The 23,240-nt window shown below is 37.6% G+C and overlaps 1 protein-coding gene across 2 annotated transcripts; it reads left to right on the forward strand.

Moving 5' to 3' along the window:
- Positions 1-1,931: 1,931 nt before the first annotated feature.
- LOC136124732 (protein NipSnap homolog 3A-like) lies at positions 1,932-12,236 on the forward strand. 2 transcript variants are annotated; one of them, XM_065879521.1, is made up of 6 exons: positions 1,932-1,991; positions 4,741-4,951; positions 6,786-6,944; positions 8,397-8,546; positions 11,983-12,069; positions 12,160-12,236. In XM_065879521.1, the coding sequence occupies exons 1-6, from the start codon at positions 1,932-1,934 to the stop codon at positions 12,234-12,236; spliced, it is 744 nt and encodes a 247-aa protein (XP_065735593.1). The 2 variants fall into 2 exon arrangements, with proteins under 2 accessions (XP_065735593.1, XP_065735594.1); XM_065879522.1 differs by lacking the exon at positions 8,397-8,546.
- Positions 12,237-23,240: the final 11,004 nt, after the last annotated feature.

Below are 23,240 nucleotides of genomic sequence, written 5' to 3' on the forward strand. Positions count from 1 at the left end.
GGCAGTTCAGGGCTCCTAGTATGGTGCTCCATGGTGTCAGAACCTAGACTGCTTCTCTCTTGCTCTGCCATCTTCAGCACGTGGTTTCTACCTCATAGTCCAAGAACTCAAGCCATTACTCCAAATTCCAGCAAGCAGAAATAAGAAAGAAACAAAGAGGGCAAGAACCGCTCCTGCACTGCTTTAAGACCACTTACAGTAGGTCATAAATGCATTAACACATCTCACTGGCCAGGACTTAGTCACAAGGCTGCACCAAGCTGCAAGGGTTCTATTGCTAATTTTCAAAAAAGGTGGGGTGGGAGAAGAATGGTTATTGGGAAATAGCTAGCAGTCTCTGCTACCTCCCTCCAGCACTTTCTATTCTCCATATCCTACTTGTTTTTACTCATCATATTTATTAAGCCTTGACATATTTTTCCTTCATTTGTTTTTGTTTCCACTAACCTAGAAGCTCCAAGAGAACCCGAACTTTGACTTTTGTTCACCTCTGCACCCCAGTTTTTGGAAAAGTGCCTGAAGCATAAAAGAGTTTAATTAATATGGGTTGAATGACGGAATGAATTGTTAATTCTAGGGGGGAAAAGCCTCAGAAAATAAATTTAAACATAAGGATCCAGTCCAGGCACAGATGATGCTTTTTTGTCTTGCTTCGTTAGAAATGGACGCTCATCCACTAGAAAAACTGACTCATCACCCTCTGGAATTACTAACTTGAAAAAGCCTCCCTTCCTGTCAACAGATGATTCAAAAGTCTTTGCAAAGGCACAACCAATACAACCACAGACAATAGCCTTGTAATAATTCCCTAGTCTTAACAGTATAAGCAATATTACTTCAATGTGTGCATGAATGTAACGATTGTGTAATTGGATTTAGTGTATTTATGTTTAGAAGGTAATGTAATTAGTAATTATGTAAACATCAATATAATCAAATTAATAACGTTACAATTATCTATTCTTAATGTAAGCATTATCAGATGCAGGAAAGAAAGTGTATTTTGGGGTAGTGGTATGTAACAGACCTAAATCCTCATTTTCCAAGCAACAGACACTATCTACAACTGAAAATATCAAGAAACACCAGAAAAGGCATATAATGACGTTTACATAATAATAAACAAGCTCTACAAGAAACAGCTGAAAATGTTGAAAGTTAACTACTCTGGGGACCAATTTCAGGAATAAGGACAAGATCAGAGGTCTGCTGTTTTGCTTTTAAGGTTTAAAAACTATTTGATTCAAACTATATATATTTAAATTTGAATTTTCGAATCTAGTTCGGGCCCCCATTCCTCTGAGCTCCTGAGAAATACAATCTATATCATTATTAGGAGACTTACAAGGTCATACTGGGGGTGGCAATAGGGAGAAGATGCACTTAATGAACAAAAGGGAAGAATCACTAGTCTTTAGCTACACGTGAATCACCCGACTAAAACTGACCGCTGCAAACACGTCCGCGATTTAAAATGCAAAGCATGACGCACACACGCATCCATACTGCCTTCCCAATGATCATACACACTCTCATTCTACACACGAACTTTTACTGATTGTATGCAAGAGCTCTTGGAGATGAGGCGATGTGTCCAGACAGGTGGTACAGGAACGACCTCAGCATTCAGCTAATTCTAATATCACTCTTGACGATGGGGGCGAGAACTTTTGGGGAAACAAAGGAGCCAGGAAGGGCGAAAGGTGACACCAAAAGGCGTCGGAGCCGGCCCCAGGCGGACGCCTTACGCACTGGGTTCTCCGGCCGCGCCCCAACCCCGGGCGTGAGGCGGAGCTGACCCGCGGATCCCCGCCCCGAGCCTGCGTCCGGCCGTTGTGCAGGTGTCGCTCCCTGCTAGTCGGGAAGCCAGAGGAGGAGGAGTTTAAGGAAGAATCCCGGCCGCGGCCCTTCTCGGCGTTCGAAGCCGCGCCATGCTTGCCCTCGGAAAGAGCCTGACTAAGGCTCTGGCCGCTCGGACCCTGGCGCCTCAGGTACCCGCCCCGGGGACGCGCCCAAAATGATCCCGGGAGAGGGGAGGGGAGGGGAGGGGAGCGCCCGGGAGGCGCACCACCCGGCTCGCGCTCCCTGACCTGGGAGACTTGTGCTGCTGCCTACTTGTAGAGCAAGTCCCAGCACCTGGAAGCGAGGACCCCGGAGCGCGCAGGAGAAAGGGTGCCCTTAGGGGAAGACCGGCTGCCTGTGTCGCCTACGGCCGGCTCGGGAACAACCATGGATGGGGTTGTTTTCTAGCCTGGGTGCCCGGCGGCCCTGAGCCCACCCCTGAAGCGCCAGCTGCTGCGTTCTTGCCGCCCCGCGCCTTTGGGCTCGCCGCGCTGGTCCCTGTGCCAGGCACTGGTCCAGCCTCTTCTACTGACTTTTGGCAAGCCACAAGCCCCTCTAGACTGAAGGGTGAAGGAGAAAAAGGTCAGCCTGACGCTAGCAGGAGAACGGGCCTCCCCACTATACATGAAATAAAACTTCTGAGCATTTTGCAGAGAACCTCAGAGAGGGGCCTAGGGTACGTACGGGTGGTGCAGCATCTGCCCAGCTGCCACTGTCTCCTGCAGTCTGTGCCCAAGTCACGCAGGGTCGGGAACTTCCTAGAAAATATGATGATGACAACCTCATTAAAGTTAAGTGAGAAATGATGAATTGGGAGATTGGCATTGACATATAAAAAATAATAAGAAATAAATTTTAAAAGTTAAATGAGAAATGTACAAAATAGATTTTTGTGATTCGGCCTTAACTTTCGTGGATTGTCCTGTTTTGTGAGTCTAAGCTAGAGATGTTTTGTTGTTGTCTTTTGATGTTTAGGTTTGTACTCCTTTCTCAAGCAATAGGACAAGAAGGGGATTTACATAGAGACTGACTTTCTGTAAAGACTAAAGAGGAGCCATAATGGCCCCATCACTCAAGATTAGCAATACAGCCTTTATACTGAGTCTCTCTACCGGGGCAGGGCCAAAATTATTCCTTACAACTTTATCCTGAACTTTGACTTTACTAAATGTCGATCAAATGCTCTCTTATAGGTGACTTGGAAGTTATTGCTGCTGAAAATGAGCCCTGACATGAATATAAGGGAGCTTGAAGCACTCATGATTCTTCTCCCAGCACAGTTCTAGTTTCTGCCCTGCAACAAAAATCACCTCCCCCGAGCACACACATTCTTATCTGAACTGCTGTTTAAGCTTTCCCTGGGCTTCCTTTGTTACTTCTTTCTCTTGTGAAAGATAACAAAATTATGTGCCTTGACCACATACTTGTTTCCAAGTATCAATACAAATTCCTGAAAAATCAACTAAAAAAGCAACTGTTACAAATACCCACTGGCTCATTTTCTGATATATATTATTTACAATACTTATTAAACTATTATACCAGGCAGTTGTTTATTTGTGTAATATTGTCTTATTAGAATTTGGTTAAAATGACACAAAAAAACATGTCCACCAAAAGTAGGCGTAGCTACAGTTGTTTTTGGTGGGAATACCTGCTTTCATTGTAAGCTTAGACACTTGGGCAATCGGAATATAACTCATAGGGGACATGAGTGGAATGAACTCAAGTAGCTAATTATAAATATGACATGCACAATTAAATCACATACATAGGCAATTTTGTGTTATAACCAAAAATATGTCAGAGAAAGGAGCCTACTGGTTTCATTTGACATACCAGCTGGTCAACATAAGCCCGAGCCCAAAATTTGTCCATAGCTTTGTTTGTACCAACATTTGTATTAGATAATTCTGATTAACCAGCTTCAGGAATTGGCACATGATATCCAAAACTACAATAACATGAAATCGTAAACACAAATGCCATATGAGTGTGTGTATACACGTGTGCATGTACATATTTACATACACACACATTTACATTCACGGGATAATTTCTGGCAGGTAATTTCCTACCTAAAGTTAAGTTCACTAAGACTCAGAAGATTAAACACAGCAAAAATTTATATAGTGACCATACCTCTAATACAAAAAGAACTAATGGTTCTTAAAGGATATTTCCATCAACCTAGTGTAACTGGATGGATTAAATGCCCTTCACACTGCATCTATAATTAAACCCAATAATGATTCACAGTTCTGACCTGTTGATTTTTCCTTTATAGAATTAATACAGTCTACCAGCATGTGTAATTTAATAGATTATGGATTCCCTTTAACATTAGTTACATTCCAGTTCTTTTACCAGTGATGTACGTCACTGAATTTGGAAAATACTTTGACCTGAATTGAAACTTACATTTTAAAAAAAAAAACCTAAAGATCTTTCTGCAAGTAAACGTATTTCCATCATTACTGCCAGAACACCTGTATATTTTATAAAGTTCATTTAAATATATAACTGTAACACATATAGTATTGACTAAAGATAGAATATTGGATAAATAAGGTAAACCATTTGTAATTAATTAGAACTAGTTGTAGTTCTTGGATAAAGGACTCTCATTAAGACCCTAGTGCCTTCTTATGATTAACTTCATGAAAAGGTGGCTAAGGGACCCCAGCTAGGAAGCATTAGCTGTATATTCAGCACACTTAAGAGTACTTATCTTTATTAACATCTCTCAGCAAATTCTAAGGAGAGATGACAACAGAGGTACAAACATGGAGTATGAGTCTAATGAGTGTCCCTTCTTTGCAGATTGAAATTTGGTTGTAACATGATATTATAAGCCTTAAGGTCCCCAAATACTTAAATTTGCCTTTGTTTCTTCAGGTGTGTTCATCTTTTGCTACAGGCCCCAGACAATACGATGGAACATTCTATGAGTTTCGTACTTATTGCGTTAAACCTTCAAAGATGAATGAGTTTCTGGAAAATGTTAAGAAAAACATACATCTTCAGACAGCTCACTCTGAATTGGTTGGATTCTGGACTGTAGAACTTGGAGGCAGGATCGATAAAGTGTTTCATATTTGGAAGTATGGTATGATTTTTCCAGCTTAAGTATTCAGTATAGATTTTCACTCTTTTAAAATGTTACAGGACACTTACCTCTTGGGTCTATGTTACTATAAATACACGCAGGTTAAATTCAACTTTTAAAGAAAGGAACAACAAATACAACAACAACAAAAAATGAATTCAGTGATTACTCCTCCCACTGGTACCTCTAACAACTTTTGCCCAAATTCCTATGTATCATCATTGGGAAAGTGTGACATCTCATATTTCAAATCATGAAATTGTGAACTAGCCTTTAATGCTCAGAAAGAACGTAGAATGGTTTACTGTATAGAGCATTTATGAAAATTTTAAGCATTGACTGCAAGAGCCCAAGTGGGTAGAGATCATAAAAGGGAGAGTTATTTTTTCTTATTGTTGAATCTGCAACTGGATATCAGGATTTTAGTAGAAACAATTCAATGTTTCTAATTTAGGTTAGTTGAGGTTCATGGGGATAATAGTTAACTTCCAGGCCTCACCCAACTCAGAATGAATAATTTGTTAAATTTAGGGAACCACTTTTGTTTGTATACCCCAAGGTTTCAGGGAATTCACTATCATTATGCTGCTCTAGGGAAGTAAAGGCAAAGGAATTAGAATTCTCCCCATATTGAAGTTGACTTACTGCTGGTTTAGTAGACAACGAAGAACAGGTTACAGGAATCCCCAGATTGTTACACCAGTGTCTAATCTTTCCGAAGTCCACACAGGACTTGATGATATCCAGAGAACTTTTAATAATTTCATTTGGTGTCTGGTCATCAAGTTAAGAGTCATAATAGTGTCCAGAGTTAATATTCATCACATACTTTATTGTGAAAAGTGCTCATTCTATATTTAACATGGCCATAGTTTAGAGGATTTCCCTGTTGTAATAGGACAAACCCCATTAAAACACAATTTACGCTTTAATGTGCAACAAGAATTATGTCCCATTAAGAAAATTACTAGTAAGATCGTGATATAACTTACTTAAGCTCTAAGATAGATGTTATTCCTTATCTCTAGCATAAACCATAGAAAACTCTTTTACCATTAACCTTAGGCCCTAATAATAAATATAGTACTAGGCTTATATGTTATTAAATGTATGTACCTGTTTGGGTAACAAACAGGAGAAACAGTACTGGGTAAAAAGAATGGGTGTCAATAAGTAAGAATTAGCACTGTTTCTTTGGAAGCTGTTTGTTCAAAGAGGCTGAAAAAGCAAATCTTAATTTCATTTATGTTAAATTTAATTCAGTTGTACCTTGACCTGACTACCCACCACCAGCACTACTGAAGAAACAAGTCTTTCTCTAACACTATAACTTAAATGCCTCAAGTAATAAGAATAAATAATATATATGGAGTACTCATTTGGTGTCAAACATTGTTCTAAGCTCCTTTCATGTACCAATTCTTTTAATCCTCACAACAGCCCTGGAGGTAGATCCTGTATCATTATCCCTATTTCACAGAATAAGAGACAGGCAAAGAATGATTCAATAACTTACCTAAGTCTCACAACTACCTACTAAATGGTAGCACCTATGAAGCCCATTACTATATGACATCATTGGTTGTTTACATTGCCACTCCCCTTTTAGACCATGAGCAACTAACTACTTATGTTGGTATCTCTAGTGATATAACATATTGTCCTTATGTGGCCTCAATAAACATTTGCTAAATTGAATGAAACCCAGAAATAGTACAGGTGATTTTATTTTTTTATTGATGTATAGTTGATATACAATATTATATATATTAAAGGTGTACAGGTGATTTTAAATCAAAAAGTTTTATTTTTCTTACTCCTGTTATTCCCATAGACAATTTTGCTCATCAAACTGAAGTTCGGAAAGCCTTGGCCAATGATAAGGAATGGCGAGAACAATTACTCATTCCAATTATGGGTCTTACTGATAAACAAGAGAGTGAAATTACTTATCTGGTGCCATGGTGCAAATTAGAAAAACCACCCAAAGAAGGTAAGTTCGCCTCTCCAAATTACACTGAATTTAATGAAGAACATACTGAAGATTTTAAGCTATAAAAACTAAAGTTCCGTAGGAAAAAGTAATCCTTTGTTTTTATATCGGAATATATTGTGATTATAGAGACAAAAATGAATTTGAGCTCTTTGCTTACAATTAAAACAATGAGCATTAAATAATGAATTTTTTTCCAATTTGGAAAAACTGTTAAAGTTTAGGTATGAATATGAAAAGTTTACGTGGGAAGAAAGGTTGAGAAGTTGGGGATCTAGAACACAGAACACATGTATAGGTAGGTAAAGGGAAATGTAAGATATTTTCTCATAACTTAGTATTTTTTTTACACAAATTACAGTTAATCTAAAAACAAGTGTATCTTTGCTTGTAAAACTGGGGGGGATGGATTAATTTAAACTGTTAAGCTGAATTACTGTGGTTTAACTTGTTTTCCTCTTATTCCTCAGTTTGAAAATAATTATTAAAGATTTATCTTCTTGCTGATTTCACTTTCTTACTGACTTAAGGGAAATATTTACCTCAACCTAATTTTAAACAAAAGGCAAACTTTTTAAAAGCATAAACTAATTTTTCTTTCCCCCATAATCCCAACTTCATAGTGTATCTTAGCTGACAAGAGATTTGAAATGTCTTATTTGGATCCTATCTACCTGGACCTCCCCTCAGCCTTCAGCACTGGCTACATGAACTTAGTGGCTCCTAGAACAGTGTCACATCTTGGTTATCTGCCTCTATGTTGTTTATAATTCTTTAGTTCCTTTGTACTTTTTTACCTTTTACTTCTGAAATCTACTTGTTCCCTAGTTTCTTTTTTTCTACCTGCTCCATACTTCTGACCAGAAGGTAAACTGATTTTCAAGTGTTTACCTGGATATTTAGGAACAATAAAACCACCTTCTTCATCTTTTTTCCCGTCAAAATCTCACATATCACTTTGGGTCCTTTGTTTGCTGGCTGTTCCTGTTAGAAATGGAAACCTGTGTGGGGAAATTATACAAACAAAAAAGTGTTTCCTCTCAGAATTGGAAAGAAGGAAATATATGAGATCAGAAAATACTTTCCTTATTCATTTCTTACCTAGAATTGGACTCAGGCAGCTCAAAAATCCTAATCCTATCATAAATTGTCAATATTTGTTTAAATGACTAATTTTATAGATTAAAAATCGTTCTGATAATAGCTTAATATAGCTTTTTCTTTGTTCTCTATGATAAGCTTAATAACTCACCCTTAAACATGGAGACTTTCTAAATATGAAAGCTAGGAAAAATGCAAGAAATGCAAAGAAATCATAAGTATGTGTACATAAACATTTTTATGTTTGACCCTCCAAATCTGTATATGTAGACTAGCCTTCCACTGGAACCATGCTAACCTGATGAGAAATTTCTTGAATATCTTTTTTAATTTATTTTCTCCCTATTCCAGGAGTCTACGAGCTGGTAACTTTTCAGATGAAACCTGGTGGGCCAGCTCTGTGGGGTGACGCATTTAAAAGAGCAGTTAATGCCCATGTCGATCTAGGCTACTCAAAACTAATTGGAGTTTTCCATACAGAATATGGAGCACTCAACAGAGGTACAGTGGTCCATTTCTTCTATGAAATTTAAAGTGTACTGGTGACCTACTAATTTCCTCCAGTATTTTGTCACTGTTTTTGATTATGCCATGTATTTCATTTTTATTGCCAAATATTTAGGGCTTTTTGTCATTTTAAGGGTTGAAAATACCTGTTTTACGTAATATTTATTTAGGATGTTAACCACTTATGAAGGCTTTTCCAAATGTTGAACTGCTGTTTTCCATGATACATCAAAATGATAAAATTTAAAAACTGCAAGGAGCCTAAGAAAAATCTGTTCATCTTTTTTTTCCTCTAAATATATTTTTATTGATTTTTAAAAATAACATTACTTGGGATAGAGTGTTTGTCTCTGAATGAAAAAGTAATACATATTTTTACAGAGACTAAATATCATGGCCATGACCAAAGGTGGAAAAAAACCATTTTCCACTACTTAGAGATAATACTGTTAACATTTTGGTCTTTCTATTCCTGTGTCATTCATATATATGTAGGTGAATGTATATATGTGTATACATATATATTCATATTCATACATATGCTAGAAATAATGCATACGCATGATTAATGACTTCCTAACACTCCACTGAGACTAACATATGGCAGACAGATAGATAGTGCATATCTTTACTTAATAAACACCTATTTGAGGCTTTTAACGTTAAATTTTAAAGTTACTGCAATCTGAATTTCACAGAGTTTTTTGTGGCAAACTCTAGAAAATGCATGTATAGTTCATCTGGAAGGATGAATGACCAAGAATAGCTAATTCATTATTTCCATCTGCCTCCTCAACTTCCTTACTTGAATGTCCAGTGGACATCTCAAACCTAACATATTCAAAACTGAGCGTCTGATCTTTACCCAGAAATTTAACTTCTAGTAATACATCCTAAGAAAAGAATCCAAATATACAGAAAAAAATATTTTCAAGCCAGAAAATATACGAAGAGGAGAAAAATTATGAAAATTATTAGATGTCTGTCTCATACCACATGCTAAAATAAAATTCAAATGGATTATAGATTTTAATGTAGAAGAAAAGAAGTCATAAAATTACTAAAATAAAATATAGATGCTTTTTTTTTTTTTGGCTGTATCAGGTCTTAGTTGCGACACACGGGCTCTTCATTGCAGTGCGCGGGCTTAGTTGCCCCAAGGCATGTGGGATCTTAATTCCCCGACTAGGGATCGAATCTGCGTCCCCTGCATTGGAAGGTGAATTCTTTATCACTGGACCACAAGGGAGGTCCCCCTAGATGCTTTTTTAAAATAATATGGATGAGAACTATATTTCTAAACCAAAAAACAAATGAAAACAATGAAGGCAAAAACATCAAGTGATGAATTTTTTATAAAAAGGCTCAGGGCTTCCCTGGTGGCGCAGTGGTTGAGAGTCCGCCTGCCGATGCAGGAGACACGGGTTCGTGCCCCGGTCCGGGAAGATCCCACATGCCGCGGAGCGGCTGGGCCCGTGAGCCATGGCTGCTCAGCCTGCGCGTCTGGAGCCTGTGCTCCGCAACGGGAGAGGCCACAACAGTGACAGGCCCGCGTACCGCAATCTTTCTGCATGCCGCAAGACACCAGAAATGAAATTCAAAAGCAAAAAGAAATGTAAAAACATATGCAAAGGTAGATGTACAGATGACTACTAAATATATATTTAGGAAGATGTAGATTAAGACTATGAGGAGATGCCATTTTCACCAAATAAAGACATACTTATATGGATATAGTACCAGAGAAGCTGGGAAAAAATAAGTACCCCTACTGTGTAGCATATACTGGCTTAATAATTCCCCACCACAAAATTCAGCAATATAAATGAAAAGCCTTAATTTTAAAATTATTTTTGCCAGTATTCTAGGAAATATGCATAGCTGTATAGGCGTGTTCAGTTACACAGGAAGGAAATTTGAAAGAATATAAAATATATAGTGGTCACTTGAATGATGAAAATAATTTTTAAGTGGTATTTTAATTTTTATAATGAACATAACTTCTATAAGAAAAAACTGAAAATGAGTAGGCACACTTTTTAATCTTAAATTCATTCTCGGTGGAGAAAAGGGAATAGTAATATGCCGAGTATAAATCAGTGCATCGTTTCTGGACAACATATAGTATGTACACTGTACCTATGTAAGAGATTCCCTTTGGTTCTCTCAATTTTCATTTTAGGAGTTTACACTGAGGAAATAATGAGATCCAGACTGCCTGGGTTTGAATCCCAGCTCCACCGCTTACTAACTTTGTGACTTGGAGTGAGTTACTTAACCTTTCTGTGCCTTACATTGCTCATAGATAAAATAATGATAATCATAACCTACCGCCTAGGATTCTTGTGAAGACTAAATGAGTTAATACATGCAAAACGCTTAGAGCCAGGCCTAGCACATAGGACGCACCCAATAAATGTAAGTAGTGATTTGTCTTTGACATTGTTATCTTTATAAATATACATGATAGGTGCTGCTCTAAGGAGGTTTTTGTCAGCATTGTTTATGATAAGGAAACTTTAGAAACAATGTAGTATGACCCTATGTATATAATATACTTGTAATACACAGACACACATATACATCATATACATCATGTGTCTCATATAAGCATAAACATATATGCTGTGTCTTTAAATACATGAAAATGTAAAAATACATACATATATACATAAATATGGAAAAGATAAACCAAAATAGCAAAGTGGTGAATTCTGGGTGGTAGGATTAGAAACTATTCCTGCTTTCTCTTTTTATTTATTTGCATTTTCCAAAATCTATACAGCCAACACGTATTACATTGTCATTATTTTTAAATTTTTAAATAATTTAAGAACATTTATTTCAGTATTTTGTAGAATACCACACTATTTTGAATGATATAAATAATCAACAATAAGGGGCTGGTATAAAAAGTTGTTACATCTATGGGGCAGAATTCACATGTTAAAGATTAACAGCATTGTCATAGAAACTTCTCATTGTTGACTTTTTAAAATCATTTACAAAGTATAATATACAGTAAGACCCTAATTTTATATTTCTCACCTTTTAAAAGAAATACAACAAATATTAATAAAGGTTTTCTCTGGGTGGTTAAGTTTCAGCTACTTTCAATGTTCTTCTTTGCATCAGCCAAATATTCAGTAGTGAGCATAACTTTTTTATAATCTTGCTTTTTCAAAATAAAGTAAAATCCTTCTGTTTCTTCTTCTATTAAACCAGTTTGACTAATTAATTTATGAGTTTCTCTCCCAAATCTTTGACTCCTCTGAAATCTTATCACTAACATACTTAGTGCTACCTTTTTGATAATCACTATTTTGATTTAAAGTATAGGACTTTTAGCTTCTGATTAATGTTTCTGTCTTTCTTATTTGAGCAATGCCACAGTCTTTACAATCTATTTCTGGTTTATTTATTTCTGCAGTTCACGTTCTTTGGTGGAACGAGAGTGCGGATAGCCGAGCAGCTGGGAGACACCAGTCTCATGAGGATCCCAGAGTTGTGGCAGCTGGTAAGCTATTTCACTAGGTACGAGTTATTCTTAGAACAAATTTCATTTAGTCAACAACTTTATATACCTTCTTATGAATTTTTTTTTCAGTTCGGGAAAGTGTCAATTACCTAGTGTCTCAGCAAAATATGCTTCTGATTCCTACGTCATATTCACCATTGAAATAGTTTTCCATGGAAATACAAAGCATTGCATGAACTGCCATAAGATGTGTCTGTTAATGGTGCTTAAATTCTTCCAAGAGATTCTCACTTTGATTTGAAGGAGGTGGTAAGCTAATTTGCTATATCCCTTGCATTTTTTAAAAGCTACTCTGTATCCACTGTCACCACCACTTCAGGAAACAGTCTGTTCATTTTCCCCTTGGTATTTCAGTATCTGTCACACATTAAACATAGTTGCCATTACTACAGTATCTTGATTTTTCGTTTGTTTCAGAATATCTCTTGTTCTCTATTTTGACAACCCTCTGCTTTTATACCATTTTCTGACATACAAATGATTGTTACATTTCCATACCTGTGATAGTATAGTTAAATTATATGCATAAATTATCAACCTTTTCATCATGTCTTTTTCTGAGATTATAAAAGTTTTTGTTCAGTAAGGTTTTCTATATAATACCAATTGGGATCCATAAAAAAATACATTAAATATTTCTTTACTACAGAAAAGTACAGTATCATCTGTGTCATCTATGTTAATAATGGTTTTTACAACAATAATTACTTGGAAAATAATGTTATTAGATCCTGGTATTAAAGCACATTGATAACTCGTTGGTTTATGTGCTTGCAGTGTCTTCATTTACAGTTAATTTTACTAATTTTTACTTCATTTTGGATCACTTTAATAAAGATACTTGGTCATCTAATTGGTTTTATTTTAATTGAAGTATAGTTGATTTTCAGTGTTGTGTTAGGTCATCTGTTTGTTTTAATGAGATTTATAATTATGGAAATGTCTGCCCTAATAAAAGCCTATATATACAATCTGATTCTTTCTATTGTGTTTTATATTTTTAATCCTCATCTCTGGAGCTACTGTTGTGTTGCCATAAGGTAATGAGACAGTAATAATGTACTGTCTTTATTGTAAATATTGTCACCTCAAGTAAAGAGCCTGCTAGTAACCTTACAAGGATTTCTTCAGTACCATCACAGACATACTAGGATTTTCTTACTAACAAATTTAGTTTTTATTTCAGTTGAGTGCCTCAGCCTTCTTAAACTAGATTTGGCACTTCTAAGCTCTCCTGGTAGCTTGTACTTACAGCTATGTTATTTTATGTTTCTAACATACTGCAAAAACAATAAATTACGAATCAGCTATCTATGGGAAAACTGAAAAACAGGAAGCACGGTCACCTCTCACTTACCTGGTCGTCAGGAATCTGAAGGACAGATGAGTTCCTAGTAAGGCAAAGAACACCCTGACTCTGAAGGCTAAAATCTATCAGACATGTTAGAGGCATTTGCTTTAAGTTTTGACTAAGAGTCTTCCACCTCAGTTTTTTGAAAAGCTGTCACTTAGGGAATGAGGTGGTGGTGGTATGAATTGCAGTCTGTGTGGACGGATTTCCTCTGGCGTGAGATCAGCCGTGTGCTTAAGGCCATGTTTGGTCACATGAAAGTGTACAACTGGGTCTGCCTTTTCCTCTTTCATTCATCTTTGGACTAGCTAGAACATTTCCTGGTGATGGCCAGGGGCCCTTTCATCCATCCAATCCAGAGCCCTATTGGAGGTTTATAAAGCAGCGGCAGACCAGCATTCTTACCATGTCCTAGACAGAATTGGAGAGCCAGTAGAATGATGGGCTTCACTCCACTGATGAACTACAGGTGCTTCTATTTGCTGACACACCCCTGGATCAGGAACACGACAAAGCTGGCCGGGACAGAGGACATCGCAGAGATGACACAGGTGGACATAATTACGTACACTAACGTGTTCTTCTTGCAAAGAGAAAGTCAGTGAGAATCTGAGAGTTCACTGATGCAACTGAGGACTCAATCAAGGCGGACACACACATGCACACACGCAATATCTGAAGAATTGCCCAGGGGAAAAAACCTGTTCAATAAATAAAATTATTTTATTCAGAGTTAAAACATTATTGAGGTAAAAAAAAATGACAGTGCAAATGAAAAACTGATTTCTCTGAGTTCATGAAAAAGTCTGGTACCACAATGAAACTATTGAAAGAGGTCTGAGAAGGAATCTCCTGGCAGTTCAGTAGTTAGGACTCTGCACTTCCACTGCAGGGGGCCTCGGTTCAAACCCTGGTCGGGGAAGGCCCAGCCCAGAAATAAATAAATAAATAAATAAATGGAATTTAATTTAATTTAATTCAATTTAATTTAATTTAAAAAAGGTCTGAGAGTAGCCTAACAGGGTTCACTTTGGTTCAGTTTTTGACATTATAAGAGCAGCAGCTTGTAAATTCTCACGTACACAAAGGACTGCTTTGGTTTGAAAACTTAAATAAATGCAGAAATATTAGTGTGAAATTACTCAAATACGTTAAATTCTTCTCGCTGTAAGTAAACTGGAAAACAACAATGTACAGCATATTAATCTAACAGAAACAAAAATTCTAACAGTCTTGTTATAAGAACGGTCTTATACACCCATTATACCCATATAGAATTCCTAGTGACCTACACTGATACGCTGTAGGAGATAAGAGAAACAATAATTGACATGCTCCACATATAGGATCTACATTTTCAAGTATTAACTGGAGCTCGGTCTTGACTAATGTAAGCTCACCAAGTGCCAGTGATGGCTTTGTATTTAAAAGTCTTAAACAATAAACTGTTAGGTGACCATGTTTACCTGCCAGCTACTCCCATGTACCACTCACTGAAACATTATTTATAAAATAAACATATGGAAACACTTAAAAATCAATAGGGAAGAAATAACAAAGTTATAGTACAAATGTCCCTTGGTATTTCAGGGGATTGGTTCCAAGACCCCAGCAGATACCAAAATCTGCCATGATCAAGCCCCTTACAGAGAACAGTGTAGTATTTGCATATAATCTATGCACATCCTCCTTATACTTCATCATCTCTAGAATACTTATAATACCTACCACAATGCAAATGCTATGGAAATAGCTGTACATAGAATGTAAATGCCATGTAAATAGTAGCCTGTGGGCAGCAAATTCAAGTTTTTTCTTCTTTGAACTGTCTGGCATTTTTTTTTAATGTTTTTGATCCGCAGGTGCAGAACCCGCTAAAGCAGAACCCGCAGATACAGGCCAACAGTATACTCAAACACTGGATTATTGGGGAGTATTAAAATGAATGAACCATATCTGAACAACTTACTTTGTTACCTTTGTCTCTTAGTCTCTCCGAGCTTCTAGGTTGCTGTTTTTGTTTTAATCTGTAAAATGGAAATATGACCCTCACAAAGTGAAATGAAAGAGAATAGAAAGAAAATATTAAGTAAAAGACATTAATATACACGACAGCTCCTACATGATATCAGGCACATTAGAATCTGATATTCTCTTGTCTGCAAAATAGGTATCACTGATGTTCTCTGAAAGAGACAGGAATAGGATATATGATTTGAGAATAATCAATGTTTATTAGAACCTCTTAAGAAGGAGAAGGTCAGCGAAACAGGAAAGAGGAAAGAATTAACCAACCAAATGAGGGCCTAGCTCTCATTGAAGAGGTAATCACAAACGAGACTCTAGTCACATGAATCTACCAAGAGGTCTCATTCCAGAACACTCACAGGCTCAGGACCCTTATTCAATGAAATATACTTTGAAATAGAATTTATACTAAGGCAGCCTGTAAAATTATGACTTTTCTCTAACTATTTTCAATGTTTATTTTGTGCTGAGTGCGAACTTCCAATGACTCCAAGAGAGTGGGAAAATTGGGAACTGTATTTTTTAATATCCAGTGTCTATATAAGAAGAAAATCATCTTGAATATGAAGACTACTTCAACTAATGTTAAGCTATCTTGCAAAGACAACACAGAATGATTTTCTGAAGGAATTTTAATCTGTGTAGTGTTGATTTGCTATAAACCATGTGTCTGTCAACCTTCATAGATAGAGGGACATGTGAGGTTCAATCATAAAGTGTGTATGGGAAAATCCTAGGCAATATCCTGAAGGACCTAACAAGGGGCAAAAGAGACAACAGGCCCCATGGGTTTGGACACAGCCTATCAGCCCCTTGCATTAATGCTCTGGCCCTCAATACAATGTTGAGAATAAATAAAGCATTAAAAAGTTATAAAGACGCTGTAAAAGCAATCCATGATGGTCAAGTAAAGCTAAAAGAGATTAAAAAGTGAATTGATTTCTCAATTGATTTAAAATAAATGGTAAACTGAACTGGTTTTAAAATCTGGCTTTAAACCCTGGATGTGCCACTGAGCAGCAGTGAACCTGAGAAAATTACTTCTCTCTCAGAAATTCACCTTTCTCACTTGGAGATAAAGCTTAACTCACAGCATTTGGCAGATAATTAAAACCTGTGAGAAAGTGAGTAGGAAGTTGTCTCAGCACTTAGCAACGTGTTCTCTCTCTAAGTTACAGTCATGCATTTTACTCTTCACTATCTGATAAGTACTTTCCCCTTGTAAATTCTCTCTCCCTTTCTGCTGACTAGATGCAGTTGATGATGGGGCTCTAAGGATGGCAGAGCCACAGGGTCGAGAAGCCTGGGTCCTTAATTCACCACATACAGAAGAGCTGCTTGCCAATTAGGAAAACCCATTTTAGATCTTAAAGAACAAGAAATAAAATCCTATTGTGTTTGAGACATACATTTTGGTGTCTATTTGTTACAGCACTTTAGCCTTTCCTATTTAATACATTCTTGAAAGGCTGAACCACATTCAGGAATACCAGATACAGAGGAAAGTGTCAAAACTAGTCTTAAACAAATTATGTGAATGACTACAACCAAACACTGAGATATTCAGTATTCTACCCTCCTCAGTCATAGGAAACTGGCAGTAAGGCTTATAACTCACAGATGGAACCCTGGAAGTTTCCTCAGAGGGGTAACTAAGAGAAATGACTTACACATGGTAGCAAATGGGGCAATTTCCCCAGTGATGAAACAGCCCAGTCAGAAAACCCTACAGTGAAGCCCACTGTTTGACAGCCGCCCCTCCAGGTACTCAAAGAGCTCTCAATTTTTTTTTTTTTGTCTCTCTCCAAAATATGAACTGATAGTCAAGGATCACAAACATCAAAATATTATAGGGAAAACCCTAGTAACAAGAGAGAAAAGGAATCAAACGAGAGAAAATATAATAAAACTTGAAAGAAAAAGAAATAATGCAGGAAAAAGACCTAAAGCAATGCCTAAAATAAATACCTGTAATTAATGTCCACAGATATAGAAATACTTAACCCATGAAAAAGAAGAGAATATTATTTTTAAAAATAAAAATATTCTGGGGAAGGGATAAAAAAAGAGCTCTTGTAAATAAATACTGTGAAAGTAGGAGTTTAAAATTCAGTAGATAAGTTAGAAGATAAAACTGTGGTACTTAACCCCAAAAAAACCTATACCAAAAAAGTAGAGATGTAAAATAGTAGAAAAAAAGTGAGAAGATCAAGTGGAGGCAGAATGTTTGAACAACAGAAGTTCCAGAGATTGACAAGAGAAGGAAAAAACTCCAAGAAACACAAACATTTTTCAGGATTGAAGAGTGTCCAGATTAAGAGGGGTCACTGAGTGAGGAACAATGGATGAAAAAAATGTCTACTCCAAGGCATGTAATTGTGAAATTCCAGAGCCCCAGGGAAAATGAAAAAAACATAAAAGATTCCAAAAAGAGAAAAACAAGTCACATACAAAGAATCAGGTATCAGAATGCTATGAATTTCTTACTAGAAGCTATAATACACTGGAGAATTGCCTTTGAAAATATAAGGAAAAATTATTTCCAATGTAGAATTTGGGTTATATACCCAACCAACATATGAATCAAGAGGGTTGACAAAACATTTTTAGAGATGCAAGTCTCAAAAGTTTAACTCCCATGCACCCTCTCCAAAATGTAGGAGTAAAAAAAACAAAACAAAAAGCTATAAAATCCTGGCAACAGGAGGTCCAACACAAGGTAAATAAGACCCCCAGGATATCAGTGAGAGGAGATCCCAGAATTACTACCATGCTATCTTAGAGAACAATTAGTCCACACTGGAGCAAGAAAACAAAAGACACCCAAAAGACAATGCCAGAAGATGAAACTGACAAGCTGATTAATGGGTTTAATCATACTGAGAGGAAATTTATTCTTTTGGCAAAGAATTTGGTGATGAATAAGTGATAGGTATAATGAAAATAATAGAAACAAATGAAAAAGAGAAATAAAATAGTTACTCTCCTTTTCATTAAGATCATAGGTTTAAGCCACTAGAAAATGATTTCTCAAGTAAAAAAGGAGTCATACAGGGCTCTTAGTATGGTGCTCCATGGTGTCAGAACCCTGGCTGCTTCTCTCTTGCTCTGCCATCTTCAGCACGTGGTTTCTACCTCACAGTCCAAGAACTCAAGCCATTACATCCACAACCCAGCAGGCAGAAATAAGAAAGAAACAAAGAGGGCAACAACCTGAACTGCTTTAAGACCACTCAGAGTAGGTCATAAATGCATTAACACATCCCACTGGCCAGGACTTAGTCACAAGGCTGCACTAAGCTGCAAGGGTTCTATTGCTAATTTTCAAAAAAGGTGGGGTGGGAGAAGAATGGCTATTGGGAAATAGCTAGCAGTCTCTGCTACCTCCCTCCAGCACTTTCTATTCTCCATGTCCTACTTGTTTTTCCTCATTGTATTTATTAATCCCTAACATATTTTTCCTTCATTTGTTTACCTGTTTCCCCTAACCTGGAAGTTCCAAGAGGACACATACTTTGTCTTTTGTTCACCTCTGCACCCCAGTTTTTGTAAAACTGCCTGAAGCATAAAGGAGTTTAATTAATACGGGTTGAATGAGGGTATGAATTGTGAATTCTAGGGAGAAAAAGTCTAAGAAAATAAACATAAAGATCCAGTCCGGGCACAGATGATGTTTTTTGTCTTGCTTGGTTAGATATGGATGCCCATCAACTTGAAAAACTGACTCACTACCTCTGGAATTACTAACTTTAAAAAGCCTCCCTTCCTCTGAACAGATGATTCAAAAGTCTTTGCAAGGCACAACCAATACAACCACAGATGAGAGCCCTCTACTAATTCCCTAGCCTTAATAGTATAAGCAATATCACTTCAGTGTGTGCATGAATGTAACTACTGTGTAACTGGGTTTAGTTATGTGTTGTGTGTGTAGTTATGTGTGTAAGAAGGTAATGTAATTAGTGATACAGGCATAAAGATCAATACAGTGTAAATTTTAACTATTTTAATGTGATTTATCAGATGAGGGAAAGGAAGTGTATTTTGGGTGAATGGTATGTTAACAGACCTATATCCTCAATTTCCAAGCAATAGATACTATCTGTAACTGAAAATATCAAGAAGCACCAGAAAGTGTATATAATTCAGAAAAAGGGAAACAAGCATTAGAAGAAACAGCTGAAAATGTTGAAAGCGGTTACTCTGAGACCAATATCAAGAAGCCAAGATCAGAAGTCTGCTGATTTGTTCGTTTAAATTTGAATTTCCATTATCTAGTTCAGTGCCCCCATTCCTCTGAGCAACTAAGAAATACTCTAACAAGGCCATGCTAGAGGTGAGAGAATGCACTTAATAAAGAAGAGTGACAGGGAAGAGAGAATGCACTTAATAAAGAAGAGTGAAGGCTCACTGGTCTTTAGCTACATGTAAATCACCCGAGTAAAAATTAACCCCGGTAAAAATTAATAAAGAAGAGAGACAGGGAGAGAGAATGCACTTAATAAAGAAGAGTGAAGGCTCACTGGTCTTTAGCTACATGTAAATCACCCGAGTAAAAATTAACCCCGGCAAACACGTCCACGAGTTAAATGCAAAGCATGACAGGCACGCATCCATACTGCCTTCCCGATGGTCACACAAACTCGCATTCTACACACGAACTTTTACGAAGTGTACGCAGGTGTGCATGGAGATAAGGTGAAATTAACTAATGTCACAGCTGACACTGGGGGTAACATCTCTTGAGAGAACAAAAGTGCACCGAAGGGTCAGGGCCATGGCATGGGCTGGTGGCGGACGCCTCGCTGACTGGGCTGTCCGCCCCCTCTCCCCCCCTCCCCCCCGCCCCGCCGCAGTAGGAGGAGCTGAGCCGCCCCGAGCCTGCATCCACCCTTGCGCAGGAGCTGCTCCCTACCAGTAGAGAAGCCACAGAAGGAATTTAAGGAAGAATACCGGCCGCTGCCCTTCGCAGCGCTCGAAGCCGCGCCACGCTTGCCATCCGAAGGAGCCTGACTAGGCTCTGGCCGCTCGTACACTGGCTCTTCGGGTACCTGCTGCCGGGACGTGCCCAAAATGTCTCCTGGGAGAGGGGAGGGAAGGGGAGGGGAGGGGACTGCTGGGAGCGCGCTGGCCGCGCATGCGCCTACAGGCCGAAGAGCCCAGGTCTGAGAGCTCGCTGCAGCCGCCTGAGTTCTAGTGCAAGTCCTAGAACCCGCAGGGCAAGGACGCAGGGACAAGCTGGGGGAGGAAGGGTGCCGTTAGGGGAAGACCCACTGCCAGGGTTGCCTCCGGCCGGCTCGCGAACAGCCATGGACGGGAGGGCTTTTGCAGCCTAGGTGCCAGGTAGCCGTGAGGACACCCCCGAAGCGCCAGCTGCTGCGTTCTTGCCGCCCCGCGCTATCGCTGTCTCAGCATTGGGGCCTATGGCATGCGGTGGTCCAGTTTCTCTTTGATTTGTCCTTTGACAGACCCTTTCAGGCTGAAGGGGGAGGGAGTAAAAGGTCAACCAGCAGCTAGCAACAGAACTGGCCTCCCCCTTTTTAACGAAATACGCAACCTCCCAGCATTTTGCAGACAGAGAACCTTAAAGAGGGGCCAAGGGTGCCGGTGGTGAAGCATCCTCCCAGCTGCCACTGTCTCCTGAGGTCAGTGCCCAAGTCAGGCAGGTAGGGTAAGGAACCTCACAGTACATAGGATGACAACCTCATTTAAACTTAATGAGGGATGTACAAAATAGCTTTAACTGACGGGAATTGGTCTAATACGCGCATCTAACCAAAGATTTTTCTCCTTTTGTTGTTTAGGTTTGTACTCCTTTCTCAAGCAATAGGACAAGAAGGGGATTTACATAGAGACTGACTTTCTGTAAAGACTAAAGAGGAGCCATAATGGCCCCATCACTCAAGATTAGCAATACAGCCTTTATACTGAGTCTCTCTACCGGGGCAGGGCCAAAATTGTTCCTTACAACTTTATCCTGAACTTTGACTTTACTAAATGTCGATCAAATGCTCTCTTATAGGTGACTTGGAAGTTATTGCTGCTGAAAATGAGCCCTGACATGAATATAAGGGAGCTTGAAGCACTCATGATTCTTCTCCCAGCACAGTTCTAGTTTCTGCCCAGCAACAAAAATCACTTCCCCCAGCACACACATTCTTATCTGAACTGCTGTTTAAGCTTTCCCTGGGCTTCCTTTGTTACTTGTTTCTTTCTCTTGTGAAAGATAACAAAATTATGTGCCTTGACCACATACTTGTTTCCAAGTATCAATACAAATTCCTGAAAAATCAACTAAGAAAGCAACTGTTACAAATACCCACTGGCTCATTTTCTGATATATATTATTTACAATACTTATTAAACTATTATACCAGGCAGTTGTTTATTTGTGTAATATTGTCTTATTAGAATTTGGTTTAAATGACACAAAAAAACATGTCCACCAAAAGTAGGCGTAGCTACAGTTGTTTTTGGTGGGAATACCTGCTTTCATTGTAAGCTTAGACACTTGGGCAATCGGAATATAACTCATAGGGGACATGAGTGGAATGAACTCAAGTAGCTAATTATAAATATGACATGCACAATTAAATCACATATATAGGCAATTGTGTGTTATAACCAAAAATATGTCAGAGAAAGGAGCCTACTGGTTTCATTTGACATACCAGCTGGTCAACATGAGCCCAAAATTTGTCCATAGTTTTGTTTGTACCAACATTTGTATTAGATAATTCTGATTAATCAGCTTCAGGAATTAGCACATGATATCCAAAACTACAATAACATGAAATCGTAAACACAAATGCCATGAGTGTGTGTATACACGTGTGCATGTACATATTTACATACACACACATTTGCATTCACAGGGCATAATTTCTGGCAGGTAATTTCCTACCTAAAGTTAAGTTCACTAAGACTCAGAAGATTAAACACAGCAAAAATTTATATAGTGACCATACCTCTAATACAAAAAGAACTAATGGTTCTTAAAGGATATTTCCGTCAACCTTGCATTTGTGTGTGTGTGTGTGTGTGTGTGTGTATGAATGACATGAGAAAAAGACCAAAATGTCATATATTTATGTATATGTATGTACATGTACATATATGTGTGTATATGTATATTAGAAATAATGCATGTGCATGATTAACAATTACTTCCTAACACTCTAGTCAAGTATACACAGCAAACAGATAATTATACATACCTTAACTTATTTAATAAACACTTATTTGGGCCATTTAACTTTTAAAGTTGAAAATGATTGCAGTCAGAATTTCAGAGCATTTTTTGTGGCAAACTAAAAAAATGTATGTAAAGTTTACCTGGAAGGATAAGTGACTAAGAATAGCTAATAAAATAGTTAAAAGACACATTATATCCATCTGCCTCCTCAACTTCCTTACTTGAATGTCCAGTGGACATCTCACACCTAACATATTCAAAGCTTAGCTTCTGATCTTTACCAAGAAATTTAACTTCGAATAATACATCCTAAGAAAATTATCAGAATATACAGAAAAATTTATTTTCAAATTGGAAAATACATGAATAGGAGAAAAATTATGAAAATTATTAGATGTCCATCTCATACTGTATGCTAAAAAATAAAATTCAAATGGGTTATAGATTTCAATGTAGAAAAAAGTTATAGAATTACTAAAATAAAATATAGATAAATTTATTTAATAATATGAATGACAAGTATATGTCTTAAGCCAAAATAACAAATGAAGAAACAATGAAGGAAAAACAATGAGTTGA

This window comes from Phocoena phocoena, chromosome 6, assembly GCF_963924675.1.
Source record: "Phocoena phocoena chromosome 6, mPhoPho1.1, whole genome shotgun sequence".
NCBI classification, from domain to species: domain Eukaryota; kingdom Metazoa; phylum Chordata; class Mammalia; order Artiodactyla; family Phocoenidae; genus Phocoena; species Phocoena phocoena.